General features: G+C 40.6%; 1 protein-coding gene across 1 annotated transcript; it reads right to left on the bottom strand.

Annotated features, from left to right (window-relative positions):
* Window positions 1-10,429: 10,429 nt before the first annotated feature.
* LOC129654319 (endogenous retrovirus group K member 13-1 Env polyprotein-like) lies at window positions 10,430-21,731 on the bottom strand. The gene is made up of 4 exons (XM_055583810.1): window positions 21,666-21,731; window positions 15,489-15,619; window positions 12,515-12,649; window positions 10,430-12,208 (listed from the first exon to the last, which is right to left on the bottom strand). The coding sequence occupies exons 1-4, from the start codon at window positions 21,729-21,731 to the stop codon at window positions 10,828-10,830; spliced, it is 1,713 nt and encodes a 570-aa protein (XP_055439785.1). The 3' UTR covers window positions 10,430-10,827.
* Window positions 21,732-23,437: the final 1,706 nt, after the last annotated feature.

Genomic DNA, 23,437 nt, shown 5'->3' on the forward strand with positions numbered 1-23,437 from the left:
CTTTACAAGTGATTCATCATCTATTGCCTGTTAACAGATATACTATTTAAACTTAAATTTCCTTTCCCATGTTTTATTCCTACATTACTTAGTCTTTAACTTACCTCCAGAAGTCTCCTATTGTTGACTGAAGTTTTAAGATGAGAAATAAGTATTATTTTATTTGCACTGAAAATGAATATAATGGGGTACCTCTCTACAGCCATTTTTTCTTTATCCCCGTTCTGAATAATAGATCCACCTGAAAATCTATTAAAAATATGAGCCTTCTCTTCATCAAAATGTACAAATCTAAATTTGAGTTGGGAGATCAAGTTCCCTTAAAGGTATAGGGATCCCAGCTGAATAAACTTCATCTGGGATGTAGGACTGCAAGGGTAAGGATATTGTTAAAGCCTAAGCATGGTGATAGATCTGATACAGGAACAGTGGCAGGGAGGTGTTACACATCTTTAACACAGAATATTTCTTGATAGTGTGGAAGCTTCTTTAATTAAAATATGATGAGAACAGCTGGCTACCAGCTAGCACTGGCAACACAACAAGAATGTCAATAATTGTGTCGCAGGAGAAAACTGAAGGCACAGCTGTTTCAAATGGAGACTCTGAGTCTATCCCTACAGACAAGAGCTTCAACTTTTCCATTCAATTCACATTTGCTTTAGCATCTTGAATGTTGAAAATAAACTGAGAACCTCCCTAGAATTGTTTAAAAAAAAAAATGCCACCAAGGGCTGCCGGGGTCCAGCCCCAGCTGATCCAGGGTATTCGAAGGAGAGACGGCATAGGCGAGGGTCAGGAAACAACTGCTTAATTAAACGTTAATTAAGGAAAAGAATAAGGATAGCTCAGTAGGAAAATTCAGTGGAGAAAAGAGGCTGAGTAGCTTGGTTTACGCGGGGGACCAATAAAACTTCAAGACAAGAAGTTTGCACCACTTACGTAGGCCGCAGGCGTCCTTCCGTTCTCCCGAAGGAGAGGAGACACTGAGGCCTCCCCGGTCGGATCTTAGAAGCCCAGGCATAATTAGTAAGCATGGTGGGTTCCGCGCTCCAGATGGAGACTCAACCAGAGTGAGAGAGAGAGAGACATGGGGAGACCAGTCTTTCGAGGAACTGATCCCAATTCTTTATTTTCCATGGTCTACTTTTATACGCTGAGATGTTATGCAAAAGTCACGCGGGGTCAGCAGTCCTGACTTTTATCAAAGTCAGGTGCTTCATACAAATGTATACAGAGGTCTTAGGGGTGTTACATCATCTTCTGGCCAGGGGGCCTGCTGACAATTTACGACCCTCTCCTTGTGACAGCGGTCAGTCAACCAGGACACTTATTTCTCCAGGGGTGATTATTCTTAAAACAGACGCCACCCAAATAAAGTTACATTCCTATAGGGTGAGGGTGTAGTGGGTTTTAGTTAAGGAAAGAATTTACTTAGCCTAAGGTCTAACGTGATTTATATCAAAGGTTAATACTTATTTCTTCTATATATTCATTAATGTGTATAAGGGCAGGGGATATGGAGACTTAGCAACAAACATTGGCTCAACAAATGAAAAAACCCTTCACCAATACAATTTCTAATCAGCCCATTATACTAATAATTTTCTAACTTCTCTAAGGAACCTGTTTTTAGAAGGTTTAAAGCATCTCGTGCCTCTCACGGTTGGGAGGCTGTCAGCAATCACATGTGGCCGGACAAGCCTGTCAGGCAGGCTAGAGAACCTTCAGAGGAGTCTGTAGGTTAAAACACTCCTATCACGCCCAGGAATTATTATTAACTGGAGCTCTAAGTTAACTCCTTCTCCGAAAGAGGTGGTGGGGGACAGCCCCCCGTAAAGCCAGAGGTGTAGGTGAGAGCACAAAGTAGTAAAGTAGGCAGGCTCTGGTTATGGGGGTAGATGCTCGAGGATTTCCAGGGGGACTCCTGAGGCTCGATCCCGCCTTTGCGTATGTCAAGCCTCCTTCCTCATGACCTTTGCCATGGGCGGAGTGCCTCACGCCGGCCCCCAACAAAGGGCATTTAGCGTTTGTAAAATGATGAGAGTGGTTAATTCTAAACAACTCATCACAAGCCTGATTGTGAGTTACCGAGAACTCAAAAAAAAAAAAAAAGAGCTCCAGGACTCATGACTCGGGTATCCTTTTAAACTGTGCCTGTGTACTCAGTCGCATGTGCCTCTTAGCGACCTCATGGACAGTACCCCGTCAGGCTCCTCTGTCCATGGGATTTTTGCAGGCAAGAATACTGGAGTGGGTTGCCATTGCCTCCTCCAGGGGATCTTCCCAACCCAGGGATCAAACCCGAGCCTCCTGTGGCTCCTCCACTGGCAGGGAGATTCTTTACCACTGAGCCATAATGGGAAGGCCCACGATGCCATCGGCAGCAGGAAACACGGGGTTTGGGATGCAGTGCCCAAATCAGGCGGCAGGGAGCGCTAGCGAGCAGGTAATGGTGGCTCCTTGGGAGAACGCATGAAGCAAAGCATCTCAGGTGGGTTAGAAATGATCCCTAGACAAGTCAGACACATGGTTTTACTCTCCATATTTGGCAGCTCCCCCACCCCTTATTTCCCCTGCTCTCAGTTTCCTTAGCTTTAAAATGGCGGCTAATATGAAACTGAAGTGAGAGAGTACAAAGTGTTTTGAAATCTGCAAATCATTAATGTAATGGGAGGTGTTATAATTTTCTCCACTTTTAGTTAATTGGAAAATGACGGTAAGTAAAATAAATCTCCTTAGTGCCTTTCCCAGTGTATTTAATCTCTTTTGAAGTTGGTAGAAACCCTCAAGCAAGCAAAATATGGGAGCTTATATATACATCTTAGTCCTGGTGGGGGAAAGAAAGGTTTGTAGATTAAATCAATAATGTAACTACAACACATTTTTTTTCTTCTTTTGTCAAATGTATCTGAGCTAAATTTGTTCTGTAATACTGATTAGAAAGAATGAAGTTGGCAATTTAACTAAAAAGAAAGGGAACTAAATTTTTGAATGCTTGTTACGTGCCAGATACTTTGCATAGTTTATCTTATCTAATCTCTACAGCAGCACAAGAAGAAAGTATTGATATAATATTTCTTATTTACAGATGAGAAACCTGTCGCTCACAGAGGTTAGGTGAATTTCCTACCACACAGCTGACTATCAAAGCTAGGATTTAAATCCAAGCCTGTTCAACTCCAAAGCATGTGTTCTTCCTACACACCATACCCCATTCTACCAGAAGCATTTTATTGAGAAATAAGGCTTAATCTATTCAAGAAGACTTCCTTAAATATGTATTAATTATAGGACACTGCTAAGTCCTAGAAATACAGAGAGGAAATAAGAGAGCACTTGCTCACAACCAAAGCTTCTTGTATCCACATGAAAAAAAGGTAAATTCATTGAAGAATGTTGGAATCAACTTTCAAGTGTGATTCAAATCTTTTCAACAAACAAGGAGCTTTTATGTTATAATGCCTCTCAATCTATTAACACAGGATCATCTAAGACTGAGAGTTCCTACAAATATCTTGAGACATTCATGTCCCCAGATCTTGTGCTACAACTGAAGTTTTAACTGGAGTGAATTCATACATCTCAATGGTAAAAAGAGAGGCATCATTGTCTATCACATGGACTGAAAAGCCCACTCAAATGTCAGAGCTATCTAGTTTACAGGAGCCTAGAGAGTCTTGGATGATTAAATTCAGGTTCAGTGAGATGAAATTAAGATATCCCTGAACTGCTATGCTAGGAGACAATACCTTCACATGATGTGGATAGAACTGTATTTTTTAAAGTATTTATTTTAGTTGGTGCTGACTATGCTTTCCATCATTGCCTAGACATTTTGGACTTTGTTTCCAAAGGAATTGCAAGCTTTACTTATATAAGAAGCAAACTCTAATTTCTTAACCTCAAAAATGTATCCCCAAAGACTGAGGAATAAGGTAAATGGCAAAACAGACACAATGCTTTTTACTTGAGGGATCTGCCAGTAGAGGGCAATATTAGTTTTCACACTTCCTAATACCTCTGCTGCTGCTGCTAAGTCACTTCAGTCATGTCCGACTCTGTGCAACCCCATAGACGGCAGCCCACCAGGCTCCCCCTTCCCTGGGATTTTCCAGGCAAGAACACTGGAGTGAGTTGCCATTTCCTTCTCCAATGCATGAAAGTGAAAAGTGAAAAGTGAAAGTGAAGTCGCTCAGTCATGTCTGCCTCTTAGCAACTCCGTGGATTGCAGCCTACCAGGCTCCTCCGTCCATGGAATTTTCCAGGCAAGAGTACTGGAGTGGGGTGCCATTGCCTAATACCTCTAGTGATCCTTAACCATTAAGTTTAAAATAGCTATTTATCACAGAGTATCAGGCTGAGCTCCCCGTGTTAGATAGCAACTTCTCACCAGCTATCTATTTTACACATGATTTTGTGTATATGTCAATGCTCTCTTCTCTGATCGCCCCACTCTCTCCTTCCCCCACTGTGTCCACAAGTCTGTGATGACTTAGAGGGGTGGGACAGGGTTGGGGCAGGAGAGGCGAGGGAGGCTTAAGAGGGAGAGAATATATGGATTATGGCTGATTTGCATTGTTGTACAGCAGAAACCAACACAGTGTTGTAAAGCAATTTTCCTCCAATTAAAAAATAAGAAAGGAAGTTTAATTAGGGGGAAAAAATAGCTATTTAACAGAAATCTTGGGTGAATAAGACCGGTAACATGTTAGAAGCAAAGATAAAGTGTTAGTTGCTCAGTCATGTCTGACTCTATTTGACTCCATGTACTGTAGCCTGCCAGGCTCCTCTGTCCATAGAATTCTCCAGGCAAGAATACTGGAGTGGGTTGCCTTTACCTTCTCGAGGGGATCTTACCAACCCAGGGATCAAACCCAAGGCTTCTACACTGGCAGGCAGACTCTTTACCATCTAAGCTACCAGGGAAGCCCCGGTAATATCAGAAGTGGGAAGAAACAGAGATAAGGCAAATGTAAATTATCAAAGACAATTCTACAGTTCTATTCACATTATGTGAAGGTACTGTCACAAAACCTTCTAGAATTAACACCCAAAAAAGATGCCCTTTCCATTTTAGGGAACTGAAATACAAAAGTAGGAAGTCAAGAGATACCTGGAGTAATAGGCGAAGTTGGCCTTGGAATACAAAATGAAGCAGGGCAAAGGCTAATAGAGTTTTGCCAAGAGAATGCACTGGTCATAGCAAACACCTTCTTCCAACAACACAACAGACAACTCTCTACACATGGACGTCACCAGATGGTCAAAATTGAAATCACATTGATCATATTCTTTTCAGCCAAAGATGAGAAACTCTATACAGTCAGCAAAACCAAGACTGGGAGCTGACTGTGCCTCAGATCATGAACTTCTTATTGCAAAATTCAGACTTATATTGATTAAAGTAGGGAAGACCACTAGGCCATTCAGGTATGACCTAAATCAATTCACTTACAATTATACAACAGAAGTGACAAATAGATTCAAGGGATTAGATCTGACAGAGTGCCTGAAGAACTATGGATGGAGGTTCATGACATTGTACAGAAGGGAGTGATCAAGATCATCCCCAAGAAAAAGAAATGCGAAAAGGCAAAATGGTTGTCTGAGGAGGCCTTACAAATAGCTGAGAAAAGAAGAGAAGCTAAAGGCAAAGGAGAAAACGAAAGATATACCCATTTGAATGCAGAGTTCCAAAGAGTAGCAAGGAGAGATAAGAAAGCCTTCCTCAGTGATCAGTGCAAAGAAATAGAGGGAAAAAATAGAATGGGAAAGACTGGAGATCACTTCAAGAAAATTAGAGATACCAAAGGAACATTTCATGCCAAGATGGGCACAATAAAGGACAGAAATGGTACGGACCTAACAGAAGCAGAAGATATTAAGAAGAGGTGGCAAGAATACATAGAAGAACTGTACAAAAAAGATCTTCATGACCCAGATAACCACAATGGTGTGATCACCTAGAGCCAGACATCCTGGAATGCAAAGTCAAGTGGGCCTTAGAAAGCATCACTACGAACAAAGCTAGTGGAGGTGATGGAATTCCAGTTGAGCTATTTCAAATCCTGGAAGATGATGCTGTGAAAGTGCTGCACTCAATATGCCAGCAAATTTGGAAAATTCAGCAGTGGTCACAGGACTGGAAAAGGTCAGTTTTCACTCCAATCCCAAAGAAAGGCAATGCCAAAGAATGCTCAAACTACTGCACAATTGCAGTCATCTCACACGCTAGTAAAGTAATGCTCAAAATTCTCCAAGCCAGGCTTCAACAGTACGTGAACCATGAACTTCCAGATGTTCAAGCTGGATTTAGAAAAGCCAGAGGAACCACAGATCAAATTGCCAACATCCACTGGATCATGGAAAACGCAAGGGAGTTCCAGAAAAACATCTGCTTTATTGACTGTGCCAAAGCCTTTGACTGTGTGGACCACAACAGACTGGAAAATTCTTAAAGAGATGAGAGTACCAGACCACCTTACCTGCCTCCTGAGAAATCTGTATGTAGGTCAAGAAGCAGCAGTTAGAACCGGACATGAAACAACAGACTGGTTCCAAATTGGGAAAGGAGTATGTCAAGGCTGTATATTGTCACCCTGCTTATTGAACTTATGTTATTGAACTAATACATCATGAGAAATGCTGGGCTGGAAGAAGCACAAGCTGGAATCAAGATTGCCGGGAGAAATAACAATAACCTCAGACACGCAGATGATACCACCCTTATGGCAGAAATTGAAGAACTAAAGAGCCTCTTGATGAAAGTGAAAGTGGAGAGTGAAAAAGTTGGCTTAAAATTCAATGTTCAGAAAACTAAGATCATGGCATCTGGTCCCATCACTTCATGGCAAATAGATGGGGAAACAATGGAAACAGTGAGACTTTATTTTGGGGGGCTCCAAAATCACTGCAGATGGTGACTGCAGCCATGAAATTAAAAGACAGTTACTCCTTGGAAGAAAAGCTATGACCAACCTAGATAGCATATTAAAAAGCAGAGACATTGCTCTGCCAACAAAAGTCTGTCTAGTCAAAGCTATGGTTTTTCCAGTAGTCATGTATGGATGTGAGAGTTAGACTATAAAGAAAGCTGAGCATAGAAGAATTGATGCTTTTGAACTGTGGTGTTGGAGAAGACTCTGAGAGCCCCTTGGACTGCAAGGAGATCAAACTGGTCCATCCTAAAGGAAATCAGTCCTGAATATTCATTGGAAGGACTGATGCTGAAGCTGAAACTCCATTACTTTGGCCACCTGATGTGAAGAACTAACTCATTGGAAAAGACCCTGATGCTGGGAAAGATTGAAGGCAGGAGGAGAAGGGGATGACAGAGGATGAGATGATTGGATGGCATCATCGGCTTGATAGACATGAGTTTTAGTCAGCTCTGGAAGTTGGTGATGGACCTGGAAGCCCGGGGTGATGCAGTCCATGGGGTTGCAAAGAGTTGGAGATGACTGATGGACTGAACTGAACTGAACTATCAAAATGTTAATGTCTCTGATAAGAGATGTTTATTTATCTTATGATAACTCTAGATATTGGCTGATTATAACGTGGCTGGAGGGTTGCTATCTCTTTGTGGTATTTCCCTGCTGCTGCTGCTAAGTCGCTTCAGTCGTGTCCGACTCTGTGCGACCCAATAGATGGCAGCCCACTAGGCTCCCCCGTCCCTGGGATTCTCCAGGCAAGAACACTGGAGTGGGTTGCCATTTCCTTCTCCAATGCATGAAACTGAAAAGTGAAAGTGAAGTCACTCAGTCGTGTCTGACTCTTAGCAACCCCATGGAGCCCACCAGGCTTCTTGGTCCATGGGATTTTCCAGGCAAGACTACTGGAGTGGGGTGCCATTGCCTTCTCCGGGTATTTCCCTAGTGTCTAGCATATAAAAGGTTCTCAATGACTATACACTGAATGACCTTGAATAAATAAATGCTGATCAGATATATCCATGTGTAGAGACTAAGGGTAGGACAAAGACTTCACACACGTCCTTCTCATTTAGAATGTAGTCATTTTGTGCATAATATCTCTAAATGTTTCCAATAGCACTTTGGAAAGTAGTCTCTGGCCATTCTGAAAATTTTAGGGTAACCTTAAATCAATGAGCTAATTGTCATAGCTTTTTGTTAGTAGAAGACAAAATTGGTGAATTTTCCTTAGAAGAGTTCCAAGTTTTACTTAGTATTGGTAAAGATATTTGGCTAGACTGATTTTATGAAGAGAAAGCTTTGGGATATTAACATACTGCTGCTAAATCACTTTAGTCATGTCCGACTCTGTGTGACCCCATAGACGGCAGCCCACCAGGCTCCCCCGTCCCTGGGACTCTCCAGGCAAGAACACTGGAGTGGGTTGCCATTTCCTTCTCCAATGCATGAAAGTCAACGTGAAGTCGCTCAGTCGTGTCTGACTCTTCACGACCCCATGGACTGCAGCCTACCAGGCTCCTCCGCCCATGGGATTTTCCAGGCAAGAGTACTGGAGTGGGGTGCCATTGCCTTCTCCCAGGATATTAACATACTGTTGATCAATTGCTGGTTTACTTAAAGGAGCCACTTGTTAACTGGAGTCAGAGAGAATGAAACTGTGACCTTTTTAAAGGATGAATATAGTTGAGAGATATAATACAAATGCATTTGCTGAATATGTCTGTACCTCATTTTGTCAATTTTGGTGTTCAGTTATTATTTTGTCCTTTATATAATTTGATAGTAGTAATATTGGTAGTTTGAACTGGTTGGCATAACCCCAATTTTTTTCAACATCTCTTAAATATGGTTCTAATTTTATACAAAATTTCAGCATATAGCTAAATATTTAGCGTTAAAGATTTCTCTTTGGGGATGATTGAATAAGTTTTCATGCTTCTAATAATTCGTTGTACATTTGTACTTAGAAAAATAAACCCTACGCCATGAACTACAAGTCCAGTGGGAGGAAACCCTCTTCTCTGCAAACTTTATGTTCAGTTCCTTGGCCAGTCTATAAGCCACAGCAAAACAAATTTGTGGAGATGTTTTACATGTGGTACAGAAAATCCTCTATCAAGAGATTTGGGATTAGCTGCAGTGTGAGTGAAAGGATTTTGCTGAAATTTGTCCATCAAATTCAGCAAAGTTCTCCCACTAGAGTCATTTATGATAGAATTTGCTTTGGTTCTGCTCAGGTTCTTTCCCAGGTCAATGCAGGTCAAGTTCCTTAAGAAAGTAATATACGTGATCTATCATCAATATGGCATTTTGTTGAAGCAATTTCTAAGCGTTTGGGCTTGTGCCAATCCAGGCATACTGTTGCCCTACTCTGACTAATGACTGAGGCCACAGGCTGCTATGAGGCTATAGTTTGTCACCAGCTATACTAATAGTCAGTCTAAATAATTCACATGCTAATGACTTTGGTTTCATTAGCAAGCTGTTGATTGAAATAGTACTTGCAATTTATTATAGATAGGTTTTGTTTTTGAGAAAATAATCATGAATTTCTCCCAGCCTCGATGTTTCAGTAACTAACACTAGCTTGAGCAGCAATGATTTGCCATATGGCAATCAGTATTTTTGCTTTAGGGTACATTTTTTAAATGCTTATTTATGCTATATAATACCTTTAGTCTGATTTCAATAGGCCCAATAGAATTTATTTCAGATGTTCTGTATTTTAAGCTGAAGACATTATTCTGCTGATAAAATACACTCATGAATTACCATGAATTATTTAATTCACTCCATTGTATGGATGACAAATGACTAATACAAATCATTCGTGTTTTTTTACTCTATCATATTCCTGCCTTGTAAAAAATGACTTCAGGGCTCCTTTTACTATTTATTTTATAAATAAGCTTTTTAAATTTTACAACAGTTTTAGATTTGTAGAAAATTTGTAAAGATAGAACAGAAAGTTTCCATGTACCCCATATTCAGTTTCCCACATTATTAATATCCTTCACTGATATGGTACATTTGTTGCAACTATGGCAGAAAGTGAAGAGGAACTAAAAAGCCTCTTGATGAAAGTGAAAGAGGAGAGTGAAAAAGTTGACTTAAAGCCCAACATTCAGAAAACGAAGATCATGACATCTGGTCCCATCACTTCGTGGGAAATAGATGGGAAAACTGTGGAAACAGTGTCAGACTTTATTTTTTTGGACTCCAAAATCACTGTAGATGGTGACTGCATCCATGAAATTAAAAGTTGCTTACTCCTTGGAAGAAAAGTTATGACCAACCTAGATAGCATATTGAAAAGCAGAGACATTACTTTGCAAACAAAGGTCTGTCTAGTCAAGGCTATGGTTTTTCCAGTGTTCATATATGGATGTGAGAGTTGGACTGTTGCCGGTGCCAGCCGGCAAATTTGATCAGGTCCCGAGAACATGCATGGTGTGGCTGAGAAAGAAAACTACAGCAAACTACAGCAAAGATGGGGTCGAGAGGTTCAGACACGTCTCCACGAAGGGACGCAGTCTGACCACGACTTTATTCAGCATCTTTTATTTATACAGGAGAGCGTGAGAAAGACAAGACAGTTAACATTTTTTGGTTGACCTATACATCTTACAAAAAGTCACAAGAAATCTTGAGAGCATGGGAATGGTACCCTATTATTATTTCTTACACCAGATAACATTTCTCTGTGCGTGAGAAGTTTGTCCAGAACTCCAGGTGTCTGCAGTAAATAATCGCCTAATCTCTGGGGTGGCGGGACAGAGAGCTATGTTTGCAAGCAAACCCTCAAGGACTGAGGCAGCTCCCAGAGCTGTGTCCTTCAGACAAAGGACCCTGTTCTCACGGGCAGCTCCCCGCATCTCCCCCTTTCTTTTTATATAGGCGCACACTTATGTTCCTTTAACCGCAGACCATTTCCATAGATGGAAGCCTTTATCATCCATAGATCATCAATAAGTTTTTTAATTAAACAAGGTGCAATAAATAAAACAGTTAAAATTATTAAGAATAATCCTCCCATGGCTGCTCCCAAGTACCAAATACTATTGACGGTAGGTACATGTCGAAAAAGTTCTTTAACAAAAGACTCAGCTCTTTTTGCAACATCCAAATCAGGTCTGGGTGCATGTTCAATGTTCATTATTTCCTGATGTAGATGCAGCAAATCTAAGGAAATATTTTCATTATGCCAAATACCTTCTAAATGAGCTTTCACCTTATCCCAAGCAGTTATACTATCATTATATTTTTTGGGGGTAACACAGATCCATCGAAAATCCGCATGACATTGTACCTGTAATCTCAACTTTATACTTTGAACCTCTTCACCTAAAAATTTTACAACATCATAAAGGGCATTCAATTGATGCTCTAGCTTTTTGTCAATCTCTTGAGTCCCCAGGGTAACGGATACATTTTGTGCCAGATTATTAACAAAAGTTGCAGTTTGCACTGAGTGTGCCAGGGTCAGGGCTGCAGTAATGGAGGAGGCAATAAGGGTTACCAAAGCTACAAATCCCAGAAATATTAATCCTATTCCCCTGCGATAACGCATTAAAGCACCCTCTACTTCTCTCCAAAGTTCAAGTCCTCTTTCATCATACCAAGACCCATTAATCTTTACAGGAACCATAACAAAAGCAGGCTGTCTTAAGACTAGAACCCTAGTTTGATTAGTAATTCCCCTGACGCAGTTAGTTAAGGTACAATTGTTACAAGTTACATCATAATTTCGTAACCCAGGTTGTATTTTTACAGATCCTACTAGTAAAGCATAAGGGTGAGGCACACATGCACGAGGGTACCTCATGGTGAGATTCCATAAATAACCGTGTCTCACTTTCGATCCCACCTGAAGGTAGGAACCCTCACATCCAAGGGCGGCAGCTAGTTTCCAGATTTCTGTTTGGAACACTTTAGAGCCGCCGAAGTTCCAAATACGGGATGCAAAGTTTCTATTGTCCTGAGCTCCAGGGTTTCGGGCCGAGTCTGGAGACCAGTCCCACAGTGACTCATTTGTCCCAAATATGTTATAAACCGTAGCAGTTCCATCTCGACACAGTTTCCATGGTGCAGCAGTGACTCTTCCCCTTGTTCCAAAGTCGCAGGAAGGGATATCTAAAGGACCAGTTCCATTGCGACGTTGAGGAGTTCCAGATTCTTTTGTTACTCCAGGAATATATAGGCTCCAACCACTGTCATAATCAGCATATCCTGACTCCCCAACAAAAAGACATCCTGTTGAATTAAAATATCTAGACAGACAGATAGGTAAACGATCAAACACTCCATGATAAGAGAAATTAACTTGATTAGGAATAATATGTTTATCTGAAAAACCACCCAAAGCTACAGTATCGTTAGTGTATATGGGAATGGACCGACCCTCCCAGCCCACCGGTTGGAGAAGGGGAGGGTCGGGAAAATAAGCCCAGTAAGTATTTGAATATTCTTCAGAGTGTGCAGTATTAATCTGATTTAAGATAATTAATAAGGTTATCAGGAAGCTTAAGGGCAGTATCGAATCGCCCTGCACAGCGACACGATTCTGTGCCTCTCACATCAATGCCTGAAGTTGTTGCCGAGATGGTAATTCATCATGCTCTTGAACCGTCAATCTCCTCATCTGGTTTACTAGAGATTGTCTCCGCCGTGCGTACCAACCTTTCTGGCAGCCAGCACGGCGCTTCGGCATCCTGTGGGAAAACACAAACATGCCCTCGTCCCCAAATTATTACTGGATCTGGTCCATACCATTTTCCCACAAGTGGGTCTTTCCAAAAGACTTTAGGTCTTATTGTTTGCGCATGAAAGTTCCAAAATCGCTGTGCTGCTGAACGGCCACATATATCCAATTGTAAAAAATTTAGAACAAATAAAGCATGGTTTAGAGAGTTGGAGGGGGTATTGAGATACAATTCCCCCGCTTTAGTTTTTGCAATTGATGTTTGAGAGTTTGATGTGCCTGTTCAATGATTCCTTGACCTTGAGGATTATAAGGGATACCTGTTTTATGTGAGATAGACAATTGCGTACAAAATAGTTGAAAATTTTTTCCGTGTATCCTGGACCATTGTCTGTTTTTATGGTTTTAGGGGTTCCCATAACAGTAAAACATTTAATGCAATGAGCTATACAATGTTTGCTAGCTTCTCCGGATTGTAGAGAGGCACGTAAAAAGCTGGAGAAGGTGTCAATAGTAACATGAACAAATTTTTGTTTACCAAATTCAGGAATATGAGTAACATCCATTTGCCATATGTCGTTTGGCAACAATCCTCAGGGATTAACTCCATAATGGGGGACGCTAAAAAATTGAGGACATGTTTGACATTGCTTAACAATCTGTCTGGCAGCTTCTCGAGTAATGCCAAATTGAAGTCTTAAGCTATTGCTGTTTTGATGGTGTAAGCTGTGGGAGGTTTTTGCCATTTGTTCCAATGAAGGAAATATACGTGTAGCTTCATCAGCCAAAGCATTGCCTCGTGCTAAAGGTCCAGGAAGTCCAGAGTGAGCACGAATATGACCAAAATAGCATTTATTAACTCTGGAACAAATTAAATGTTGTATATCACGAAAAAGAGTTTGGATAGTAGAATTCAGAGTACCAATAAATGGAACAGTCTCAGTAGTGTTTAAGGCTCTTATGATATATTGACTGTCTGAATATAAATTAAATGGAGCAGAGATTTGTAATAAAGCCTGAAAAACGGCAAATAGTTCTACTTATTGAGCTGACTTATAATTAGTACGCCAGGCGGCAGTATTGTCCTGTATAATCAAACTAGCTATTCCCTTAGAAGAGCCATCAGTAAATACAGTTAGGGCGTCGGCAAGGGGCTGAGAAACAATGATTTTTGGGAAGAGAAATTGGTGATAATGAGCAAATTGCAAAATTTTATCCCTTATCTCGTTTTTGTTGCTGATACAGTGCTTCTTTGACTGTCTTTCCTTGTAATGCCGCGGCCAAAGTTATGCCTTGAACATACGAAGGGCTGATATCGGCACAAATCAGTACATAATCAGATAAGCCTCCCTTTTTCCTGTAAGGTCTCAGGGCAGCTTGACAAGCCGAATTGGCATTCTCATAAGCAAGCTGTTTAGCCAACACCTGCCTGCTCATCCCCTATCATTTTACTAATTGCCTCAAGCAGGTGGGCAACAAAATCCTGATACGGTTCATCTGGCCCCTGGCGAATTTTAGATAAATCTTCAGTCTTTTTATCAGAATTTGGAAGTTTTTTCCATGCTCGCAGAGCTGTAGCACTAATCTGAGGGTAGGCTCCAGGCAAATAATTAAGTTGATTATTAGTGTCTCGATAATCTCCCTCTCCCACCATCATTTCATAAGTGGTATTCAGTCCCTGTCGCCGATTGATATCGGCTGTGATCCCACACTGCTCAGCAAACTCAGATTTCCATAGTAAATAATCTCCTCCAGATAAACAAGCTCCAGCGACCTGTTTCCAATCATTAGGTGGCAGATTTTGATTTCCTAAAGCCTCTATAATAGCCTGAGTAAACAGCGCAGTCAGGCCGTATTGTGCACAAGCCATTTTTAACTCTTTTAGCTGCTTAAAGGGCAGCAGTTCATAATACCTCTGCTGTTGAGCATTTTCAAATACTGGATAGATTCCTGAAAACCTGGGAATATGTTCTCCTTCTTCATTAGCTCACTTAATCGCTTGTTGAAGAGGAGATAATAATATCTCACTTCTAATTTTTATGTTTTCACTGGGCAAAGAAGCAGGGATAGATATAAGCTCTTGCGGTTCTACGAAAGGTGGAAGTGGATCGAGCCCAGCAAGAACCGAGGGAGGACATGCTGGAGGCACAGGTTGGCTGGAGTGGGAGTCTCCCTGTGCCTCCTTTTTTACTGCTATAACAATTTTCTGAATTAAATTCTCCAGCTGTTCTTCAGAAAGCCCTGAATGCTTTAATTCCCCTTTTCCCAAGGGGGATTGCATGTTAACCATCATCTCCCAAGGCATATCCTGTCTATGGTACTGAGCTGCTTGTTCATTTAACTCTTCCTGTTCATCAGAGCTTAACACATCATCATTCCCTCCAGCCTTACAAGCTGTTCCCTCAGGCACAGCATAAAGTGGCTCAGGCGGAGGGGCGGAAGGCTCTGCAACTTCGGGTTCTGTGGAATCCTTGAGGGCCGTTTGAATTTTATGCCCCTCATGTTCAGAATCCAGACAGTCTCTTATGAGAGTCCACAAAGAAAAAGCATCCACAGGGACACGATTGGGACCATGTAAGGAATAATATGCCTGCAATTGTTTTCCTACTTTTTTCCAAGTTTCCAGACTAACTGTTCCTTCCTCTGGAAACCAGGGACAAACGTCTTTTATAAAAAGTAAAAACTTCTCTAGCTGTAACTTATCTACATGAATTCCCCTAACTTTTAACATAGTTTTCAACATACGTACAAATAACTGGTGGCTATTGCCTTGTCAAATGATTTATTACTCTCAACAATAACACTCCCTGCCCTTTACTTTAATTAACTAGGAATTCCTTGTTACTTACCTCGATCTTGGCGGGCAGCGGCCATCGTCGCGCTCCGATTCCCGAGTCCCTGTTCGGGCGCCATCTGCCGGTGCCAGCCGGCAAAGTCGATCAGGTCCCGAGAATGTGCATGGCGCGGCTGAGAAAGAAAACTACAGCAAACTACAGCAAAGATGGGGTCGAGAGGTTCAGACAGACATTTCTCCATGAAGGGACGCAGTCTGACCACGACTTTATTCAGCATCTTATATTTATACAGGAGAGCGTGAGAAAGACAAGACAGCTAACATTTTTTGGTTGACCTATACATCATACAAAAAGTCACAAGAAATCTTGAGAGCATGGGAATGGCACCCTGTTATTATTTCTTACACCAGATAACATTTCTCTGTGCGTGAGAAGTTTGTCCAGAACTCCAGGTGTCTGCAGTAAATAATCGCCTAATCTCTGGGGTGGCGGGACAGAGAGCTATGTTTGCAAGCAAACCCTCAAGGACTGAGGCAGCTCCCAGAGCTGTGTCCTTTAAACAAAGGACCCCATTCTCACGGGCAGCTCCCCGCAGACTGTGAAGATAGCTGAGCGCCGAAGAATTGATGCTAATTAACTGTGGTGTTGGAGAAGACTCTTGAGAGTCCCTTGGACTGCAAGGAGATCCAACCAGTCCATTCTAAAGGAGATCAGTCCTGGGATTTCTTTGGAAGGAATGATGCTAAAGCTGAAACTCCAGTACTTTGGCCACCTCATGCGAAGAGTTGACTCATTGGAAAAGACTCTGATGCTGGGAGGGATTGGGGGCAGGAGGAGAAGGGGACGACAGAGGATGAGATGGCTGGATGGCATCACTGACTCGATGGACATGAGTTTGAGTGAGCTCCGTGATGGACAGGGAGGCCTGGTGTGCTGCAATTCATGGGGTTGCAAAGAGTCGGACATGACTGAGCGACTGAACTGAACTGAACTGAACTGAGTGAACTAACATTGCTGTTGTTGTTCATTGTTCAGTTGCCAAGCTGTGTCCAAATCTTTGCAACCCCATGGACTGCAGCACACCATATTTCCCTGTCCTTCACTATCTCCCAGGGCTTGCTCAAACTCATGTCCATTGAGTTGGTGATACCATCCAACCACCTCATTCTCTGTCATTCCCTTCTCCTCCTGCCCTTAGTATTTCCCAGCATCAAGATCTTTTCCAATGAGTTGGCTCTTCACATCAGTTGGCCAAAGTATTGGAGTTTAAGCTTCAACATCAGTCCCTCCAATGAATATTCAGGGTTGATTTATATTTAGGATTGCCTGGTTTGATCTCCTTGTACTCCAAGGGACTCTCAAGAGTCTTTCTTAAGCTCCACAATTCAAAAGCATCAATTCTTTGGTGCTCAGCCTTCTTTATGGTCCAACTCTCACATCTGTACAAGACTACTGGAAAAACCACAGCTTTGACTATATGGACCTCAGTCAGCCAAGTGATGTCTCTGCTTTTTAATGTGTTATCTATGTTTGTCATAGCTTTTTTTCCTAGGAGTAAGCATCTTTTAATTTTGTGGCTGCAGTCACCATCTGCAGTGACCAGCATTAACTAAATATTAATTAAACTCTACCATACTTCATTCATATTTGCTAGATTTTTACTGAATGCTTCTTGTTTACATCAGGATCCCATCCAGATACCAAATTGCACATTAGACTTATCTAGTCTATGACAAGAATTCTTGGGGGGATTCTTGGAAGGAAGATGACAAATGCTAATCTCATCTCATTAAGAATACATACTAACAACATGACTTATCATTGTTGATGTTAATTAACCTTGATCACCTGGTGGACTTAATGTTGACCAGGTTTCTACTCTGTATTTTCCCCCTTTCTTTACTGTATTTTTGAGGAGCAAGTTACTTCATTTAAGGGGTGAGTATTTATCTTCCTTCTCCTTGAGGGTGGTGTTTCTACATATATTATTTGGAATTCTTCTGCATGGTAGAAGAACCCCTTGTTTGTTTTTTTATCCAGTTATTTATTTGTATCCTTATGGACTGAAGAATAATTTTATACTTTGGGTTGTAATTTAGTATTATGTTTTGCTGCTCAAATTGTTTCAGTTTAGACACTAGGAGTTCTTTCAGTTGGCTTCCATGTCCCTTTGACATAAACTATTATTGTGTGTGTGTGTGTACCTTTTTTGTTTGTTTTGCATTTCCTTCATTTATGACCCAGTAATCCCAGGGACAGGGGAGCCTGGTGGGCTGCTGTCTATGGGGTCACACAGAGTCGGACACGACTGAAGCGACTTAGCAGCAGCAGCAGCAGCAGCAAGATACTCTAAGCTCATCTTGTGTATTTTCTGTTCCAGCCTTATAATCAGCCATTTCTCTAAGGAGCCCTGGTTCCTTTTTATTGGAAATTTCCATTAGAAACCAAGATTTGGGGGACTTCCTTGGTGATGCAGTGGTTAAAAAACTCCGTGCTCCCAAGCAGGGGACGCGAGTTCAATCCCCAATTGGGGAACTAAGATCCCACATGCATGCTCTGTGGCCAAAAAGAAAGAAAGGAACCAAGATTTGGGCACTAAGTTTGTCCATTGCTGTTGGAGTATCATTGCTTGTAGGCCCTCTCTGCTGACTGAGCAAGGAAATACATATGTGTACATTAGCCTGCATATAAATATGTGTGCAGAATTGCTTCAGTACTGTCTGACTCTTTGCAACCCCATGGACCTGCCAGGCTCCTCTGTCCATGGGATTCTCCAGGTAAGAATACTGGAGTGGGTTGCCATACCCTCCTCCAGGGGATCTTTCCAACCCAGGGATCAAATCCACATCCCTTATGTCTCCTGCATTGACAGGTGGGTCCTTTATCACTAGTGCTGCCTGGAAAGCCTGCCTGCATATATACACATCTCTATAAATATTTTCACATGTATTTATTTGTATGTGTATCAAGTTAAACTGATTCATTTTCTAGTCTCTCACCACAGTATCACCATAACCTTCTTTTTAATTAAAAAGAAAAAATTTAATTTTAAACTGATTTTAGGGTGAAAATTAAAAGGAAAGAAAGATTGATTTTTATCATATATTCCCTTATTTCTTCAAAGGAACTTGGAATTATTTATCATATTTGATTAACATGATTTCAATAGTGCTAAAGTGTTTGTTTTTTTTTTTAATAAAGGCAGAAAGCCTATATCCAAGTGCTTATTATTGAAGCCAATACCTTTCCCTTTCCATGAATTGATAGAGAAAAAAAACATTTGGAGGGATGTGACCAGCTGTAGTTCTTCTGAAAACAGAACAAGAAGAAAAAGGCTTAACTTATGTTAGAAGAAACGTAAGGAAAACATTCTGATCAAGAGAGTTACTGAATGTTGGAATGTAAGATAGAAGGTTAGAATGTCTTCCTCTGAAGTTAGGAGAGATTCCCAGCTGTCTAAAATAGTAGGTGTTTTCTGATTTTCAAAGCTCTCTTCCCTCCCTGAATTCTGGGACTCTTTATAATCAAAACCTTAGCCTAGGGAAAATCCCTATTTGAAAACATGGAAGGGAGGTCTGCAAAAAGAGATAAAAAGTTTCATCCCTAAAAATAAACTGTAGTTAGACTAGAAGTGAAAACAGAAAATGGGTTATGTCTACCATCTGAGCTATACTCTAATACCTTTTCTTATTCTTCAGAATCAAATAAATTGATGTTAGAATATTGGTCTTTCTCTTGTCATTAATAGAAACTGGTCACAGGCAATGATAGATGTTTCTAATAAACAGATGAGTAGCTAAATAAAATAGTCACAGCTTCACACTATTCCCTTTTCTTAAGAGCTGCTTTTTTTCCCCCAAAAAACTACATCCTGCTAAATTGTCCTCACTTTTACAACTCTTGGACTATCATCTGAAGTTAAATAATGATAGATTCATATAAGCAAGATAATTTAAATACATAAGTTGGCCTTAGATACATAATTTTCTTTGCAGAACATTTATTTTTCCTAGAAATGTCAGGTTCAGGCTAATAATGAAATTATTTTGCATGATAGTGATGAAGTATATTGGAAAGAGTCCTAAAAGACTTGGGTTTAACTCCTAGATGTACCATGTACTACAAATGTGATTTTGGGCAAATTGCTTTCCATTCTTAGTTTGTTCATCTTTGAAATGGTTATAGAAATATTTATCTTACAAGATCATTGTGAATATTGAATGTTTTTATTTCACTTATGTGACAAGAACATGGTTAAAATATCCCTTAGATGGCAATTGTTATTACTGTTGTCATTATTATTAACCATTATGAATTCAGCAGTTCATTAAAGAAACATTATTGAATTCCTACTGCATGTCGAGCACGATGTGTCTGTGAAGATGACCCCAATATAGCCCTACGGTTCAGTTCAGTCGTTCAGTCATGTCTGGCTCTTTGTGACCCCATGGACTGCAGCACGCCAGGCCTCCCTGTCTATCACCAACTCCCAGAGTTTACTCAAACTCATGTCCATTGAGTTGGTGATGCCATCCAACCATCTCATCCTCTGTCGTCCCCTTCTCCTCTGGCCTTCAAGCCCTTATTCTCAAGGAATTCATGGAATCATGGGAAAAATATAAAATTAGTTTGAATCAATACATAATGAGGGAGAAAGCTCAGAACTAGGCTTAGGGGCAGGAAAAGCTCATTATATACATATAATAATAAGCATCCAAAGACTGCTTAATGGATAATGGACAAAGCAAAAGAAATCAAGATTTTAGTATCTTTTTTTCTCCTCCGAAAAGGCCAGTAAAGTGTTTTTCATTATATTACTAATAAAACTTTGAAATATACTATATGGTAATTACTTCAAAGTGTGATTATTAAAATTTTCAATTTTACTGTAAAATAATAGGAAAAATGTGGACTGAAGGCAAAAGGAAGAGAATAAAAGTGAAGAGAAGAATGAAAATCAAATAGAGAACCAGGCCAGATGATCTAACCTCTTTATGTGAATTTAATCTTTAATTTCCTCTTCTGTGAAATGGGGGTCATTATGTTAAACACCTCATAGTTTCGGAATGAGAACTGAAGGCGGTTAGCTGTGTTCATACATAAAAAGTACTTAAATACTCAATAAATATTAGCTAATATAGCTAGTGAGGTAGAAAACTGATAATTATGGGTCTAAAATATACTTCCAAGCCCTACTTCAAAATTTTATGAGACCTTGGACAAGTCACTCTCTGGGACTCAGTTTTCTCTCTGTAAAATGAAGACCCTGGAGTAGAAAGATACTCTCTAAAATCTTTTCTGGCATTTGAATTGAGATAAAGGAGCAGAAAAGACTGGCTTTTTTGCCCTGGCTTTATAGGGACAGATGCTTTCTGTGAGAGGGGATGGAGGTTTGAAAGGACATCTGGAGAAAGGTCACTGAGAATAAATTTTAATTTCTTTTTTTTTTTCCCCCCAGAAAGGGAAGCTTAGACATTCTTGATTCAAGCCTCTCTCCTCCATTAAGTGTTCAGTTAAGCTTTCAAAAGTTCTCCCCAGGTAGTCTGATGACAGCTTGTAGGTCTCTTGGTCTATTTTAGGGGTGGGGGTGGATAGCTGAGGTCCTTATGAAGAGCTCACCATTGAAATGCAAACCAGAGTTCTGAGTCCTAGAGAACTAGGACAGAGGCTGGGCCAAAAGGGAGGCTCCCTTTGGACAAACCACCAGACACATGTTCCCTCTTCCTTAGGCAGCATACTTCCCATTCCGTAACAGACAACAGGGGTTTGGCTTACACAGGGTAGAAGACTCAGTCCCAGTGCTTTTCCCTCTTCTGTCCCCCTGGCTGGCCACAAGCTTTGTGGCTTCATTAAAAATGTAAAAGTAGAATGTTCTATTCCGCTAAGCACGCCATGAAAGAGTTATGCTGTTCTTTCTTCTCTTGACATTTGTACCAAAGGAGAATAAGAATTGTAAACATCTGTTTTATATAAGCCAATTCCAGGCTTATAACTTGATTAGTATGAGAATATTTGATGTGATTAATTTTCCAGTTACAACACAATGGCTTTCCATCCTTTTATTGCCTTCTTAAGGAAGATGAGAAAAAAATAATCTAACTTTATTATTATTTGTTTAAGTTTCATAGCGGTGCCGAGTACAACCATTATGGTCAAAGTAGAAATGTACTTACGGTGCAAAAGTACTCTACTTTCAATTCATTGTACTGCAAATAATAGCCCATCACTTACCCTGTAGAAATGTGCTAAAGTAAGCATCAAATAATCCTGGGGCTCGTTACATGGAGAACTAGACATTTGGGGGAAGATCATTGAGGATAATGTCAAACCATCTAGTGAGTTGCAGGAGGCAGTTTACAATAAGCAGTGACTTTCTAGCAATTGTCTTGAGAACTCAGTCTTTTAAGGCAATGTTTTCCTGAGCGAGGCTTTATTAGGCCTAGTGTGATAAATGCTTCCAATTAGGTGATCTCTTAAAATTCTTAGCCAGTGAGCAGAGTCTGATCTTCTCCAGAATAGGTAAAAGAATTCCAAGGGAGAAAACTGAATTGGAGAGAAGATTTTAGTGTTGACTTTGCTGTAAATGTGCTAGACCACTTTTTAAAACACATTACCTTTTCATATTTCCATCCTAAAATATAGCAAAGAGAAGAATCTTCGTAAAGAGGACTTCTGAGAGCTAATTTGGTGATTGTTAGCATGAAACAGGAGATGTTCTGCAATCTACTCCACCTTACTGCAAAATCTGCATTGTGTCTTCACTTCCAGGAGCAGCGACTCCCTTCTGAACGCCCATCCTTTACCTCCAAAGACCTTCTAGGACATCTTGGAGGTAAGCTAGGATAGTATTTAGGGTTGACCAAGAAAGGATAGGTATCAGCTACCATGAAACTTGCTTTTTCCTCTCATCCTGGTCTCTGTCTGTGGAAACTTTAAAGAATGTTTTTAGCTTGCCCTTGGTTGGAATTACCTCTGCAGATCTATCATAAAAGGCAATGGGGAATTGCCAAATACTTCTGTTGCTTTTTAAAAAAGTAAAACTGTCTATATTTGCAAATAATGTAATCACGTATGTAGAAAGTCCTAAGAATCTGTATGAAAAACCACATCTTATTAAAGTGATAACAAATTAACAAATTCAGCAAGGTTGTCAGAGAACACGATGGCACCCCACTCTAGTACTCTTGCCTGGAAGATCCCATGGACGGAGGAGCTTGGTAGGCTGCAGTCCATGGGGTCGCAAAGAGTCGGACACGACTGAGTGACTTCACTTTCATTTTTCACTTTCATGCGTTGGAGAAGGAAATGGCAACCCACTCCAGTGTTCTTGCCTGGAGAATCCCAGGGATGGGGGAGCCTGGTGGGCTGCCGTCTATGGGGTCACACAGAGTCGGACATGACTGAAGTGACTTAGCAGGAGCAGCAGCAGCAAGGTTGTGGTATACAAAGTCAATATATCAAAAAGCAGTGGCATTTTTAAACTTTTATTTTATATTGGATTCTAGTTGATTTACAACGTTATGTTAGTTTCGAGTATACAGCAAAGTGATTCAGTTATACATTACATATACATATACATATAAATATATATATATATATTCTTTTGCAGAATTTTTTCCCCATTTTGGTCATTATAGAATATTGAGTAGAGTTCTCTGTGCTATGCAATAGGTCCTTGTTGATTATCTATTTTATATATTGTTATTGTTGTTCAGTCACTAAGTCATGTCTCTTTGTGACCCCGTGGACTGTAGCACACCATGCTCCTGTCTTCGACTAATTCCCAGAGTTTGCTCAGATTCATGTTCATTGAGTAGGTGATGCTATCTAACTATCTCATCATCTGCCACCCCCTTCTCCTTTTGCTTTCAATCTTTCCCAGCATCACAGTCTTTTCCAGTGAGTCAGCTCTTTGCATCAGGTGGCCAAAGTATTAGAACTTCACATCAGTCCTTCCAATGAATAAACAGGGTTGATTTCCTTTAGGATTGACTGGTTTGAAG

Source organism: Bubalus kerabau, chromosome 5, assembly GCF_029407905.1.
Source record: "Bubalus kerabau isolate K-KA32 ecotype Philippines breed swamp buffalo chromosome 5, PCC_UOA_SB_1v2, whole genome shotgun sequence".
In the NCBI taxonomy this organism is placed as follows: Eukaryota; Metazoa; Chordata; class Mammalia; order Artiodactyla; family Bovidae; genus Bubalus; species Bubalus kerabau.

Excerpts from the sequence above, each read along its gene's own strand:
- LOC129654319 (XM_055583810.1), bottom strand. The coding sequence starts at position 21,731 with ATGTCTAGTTCTCCATGTAACGAGCCCCAGGATTATTTGATGCTTACT. Across the intron at positions 15,620-21,665 it reads CTTTAGCACATTTCTACAGG|TTTTCTTTCTCAGCCGCGCC; the intron begins GTAAGTGATGGG and ends AGTTTGCTGTAG. Across the intron at positions 12,650-15,488 it reads CGCTGCCCGCCAAGATCGAG|GATGCCGAAGCGCCGTGCTG; the intron begins GTAAGTAACAAG and ends GTTTTCCCACAG.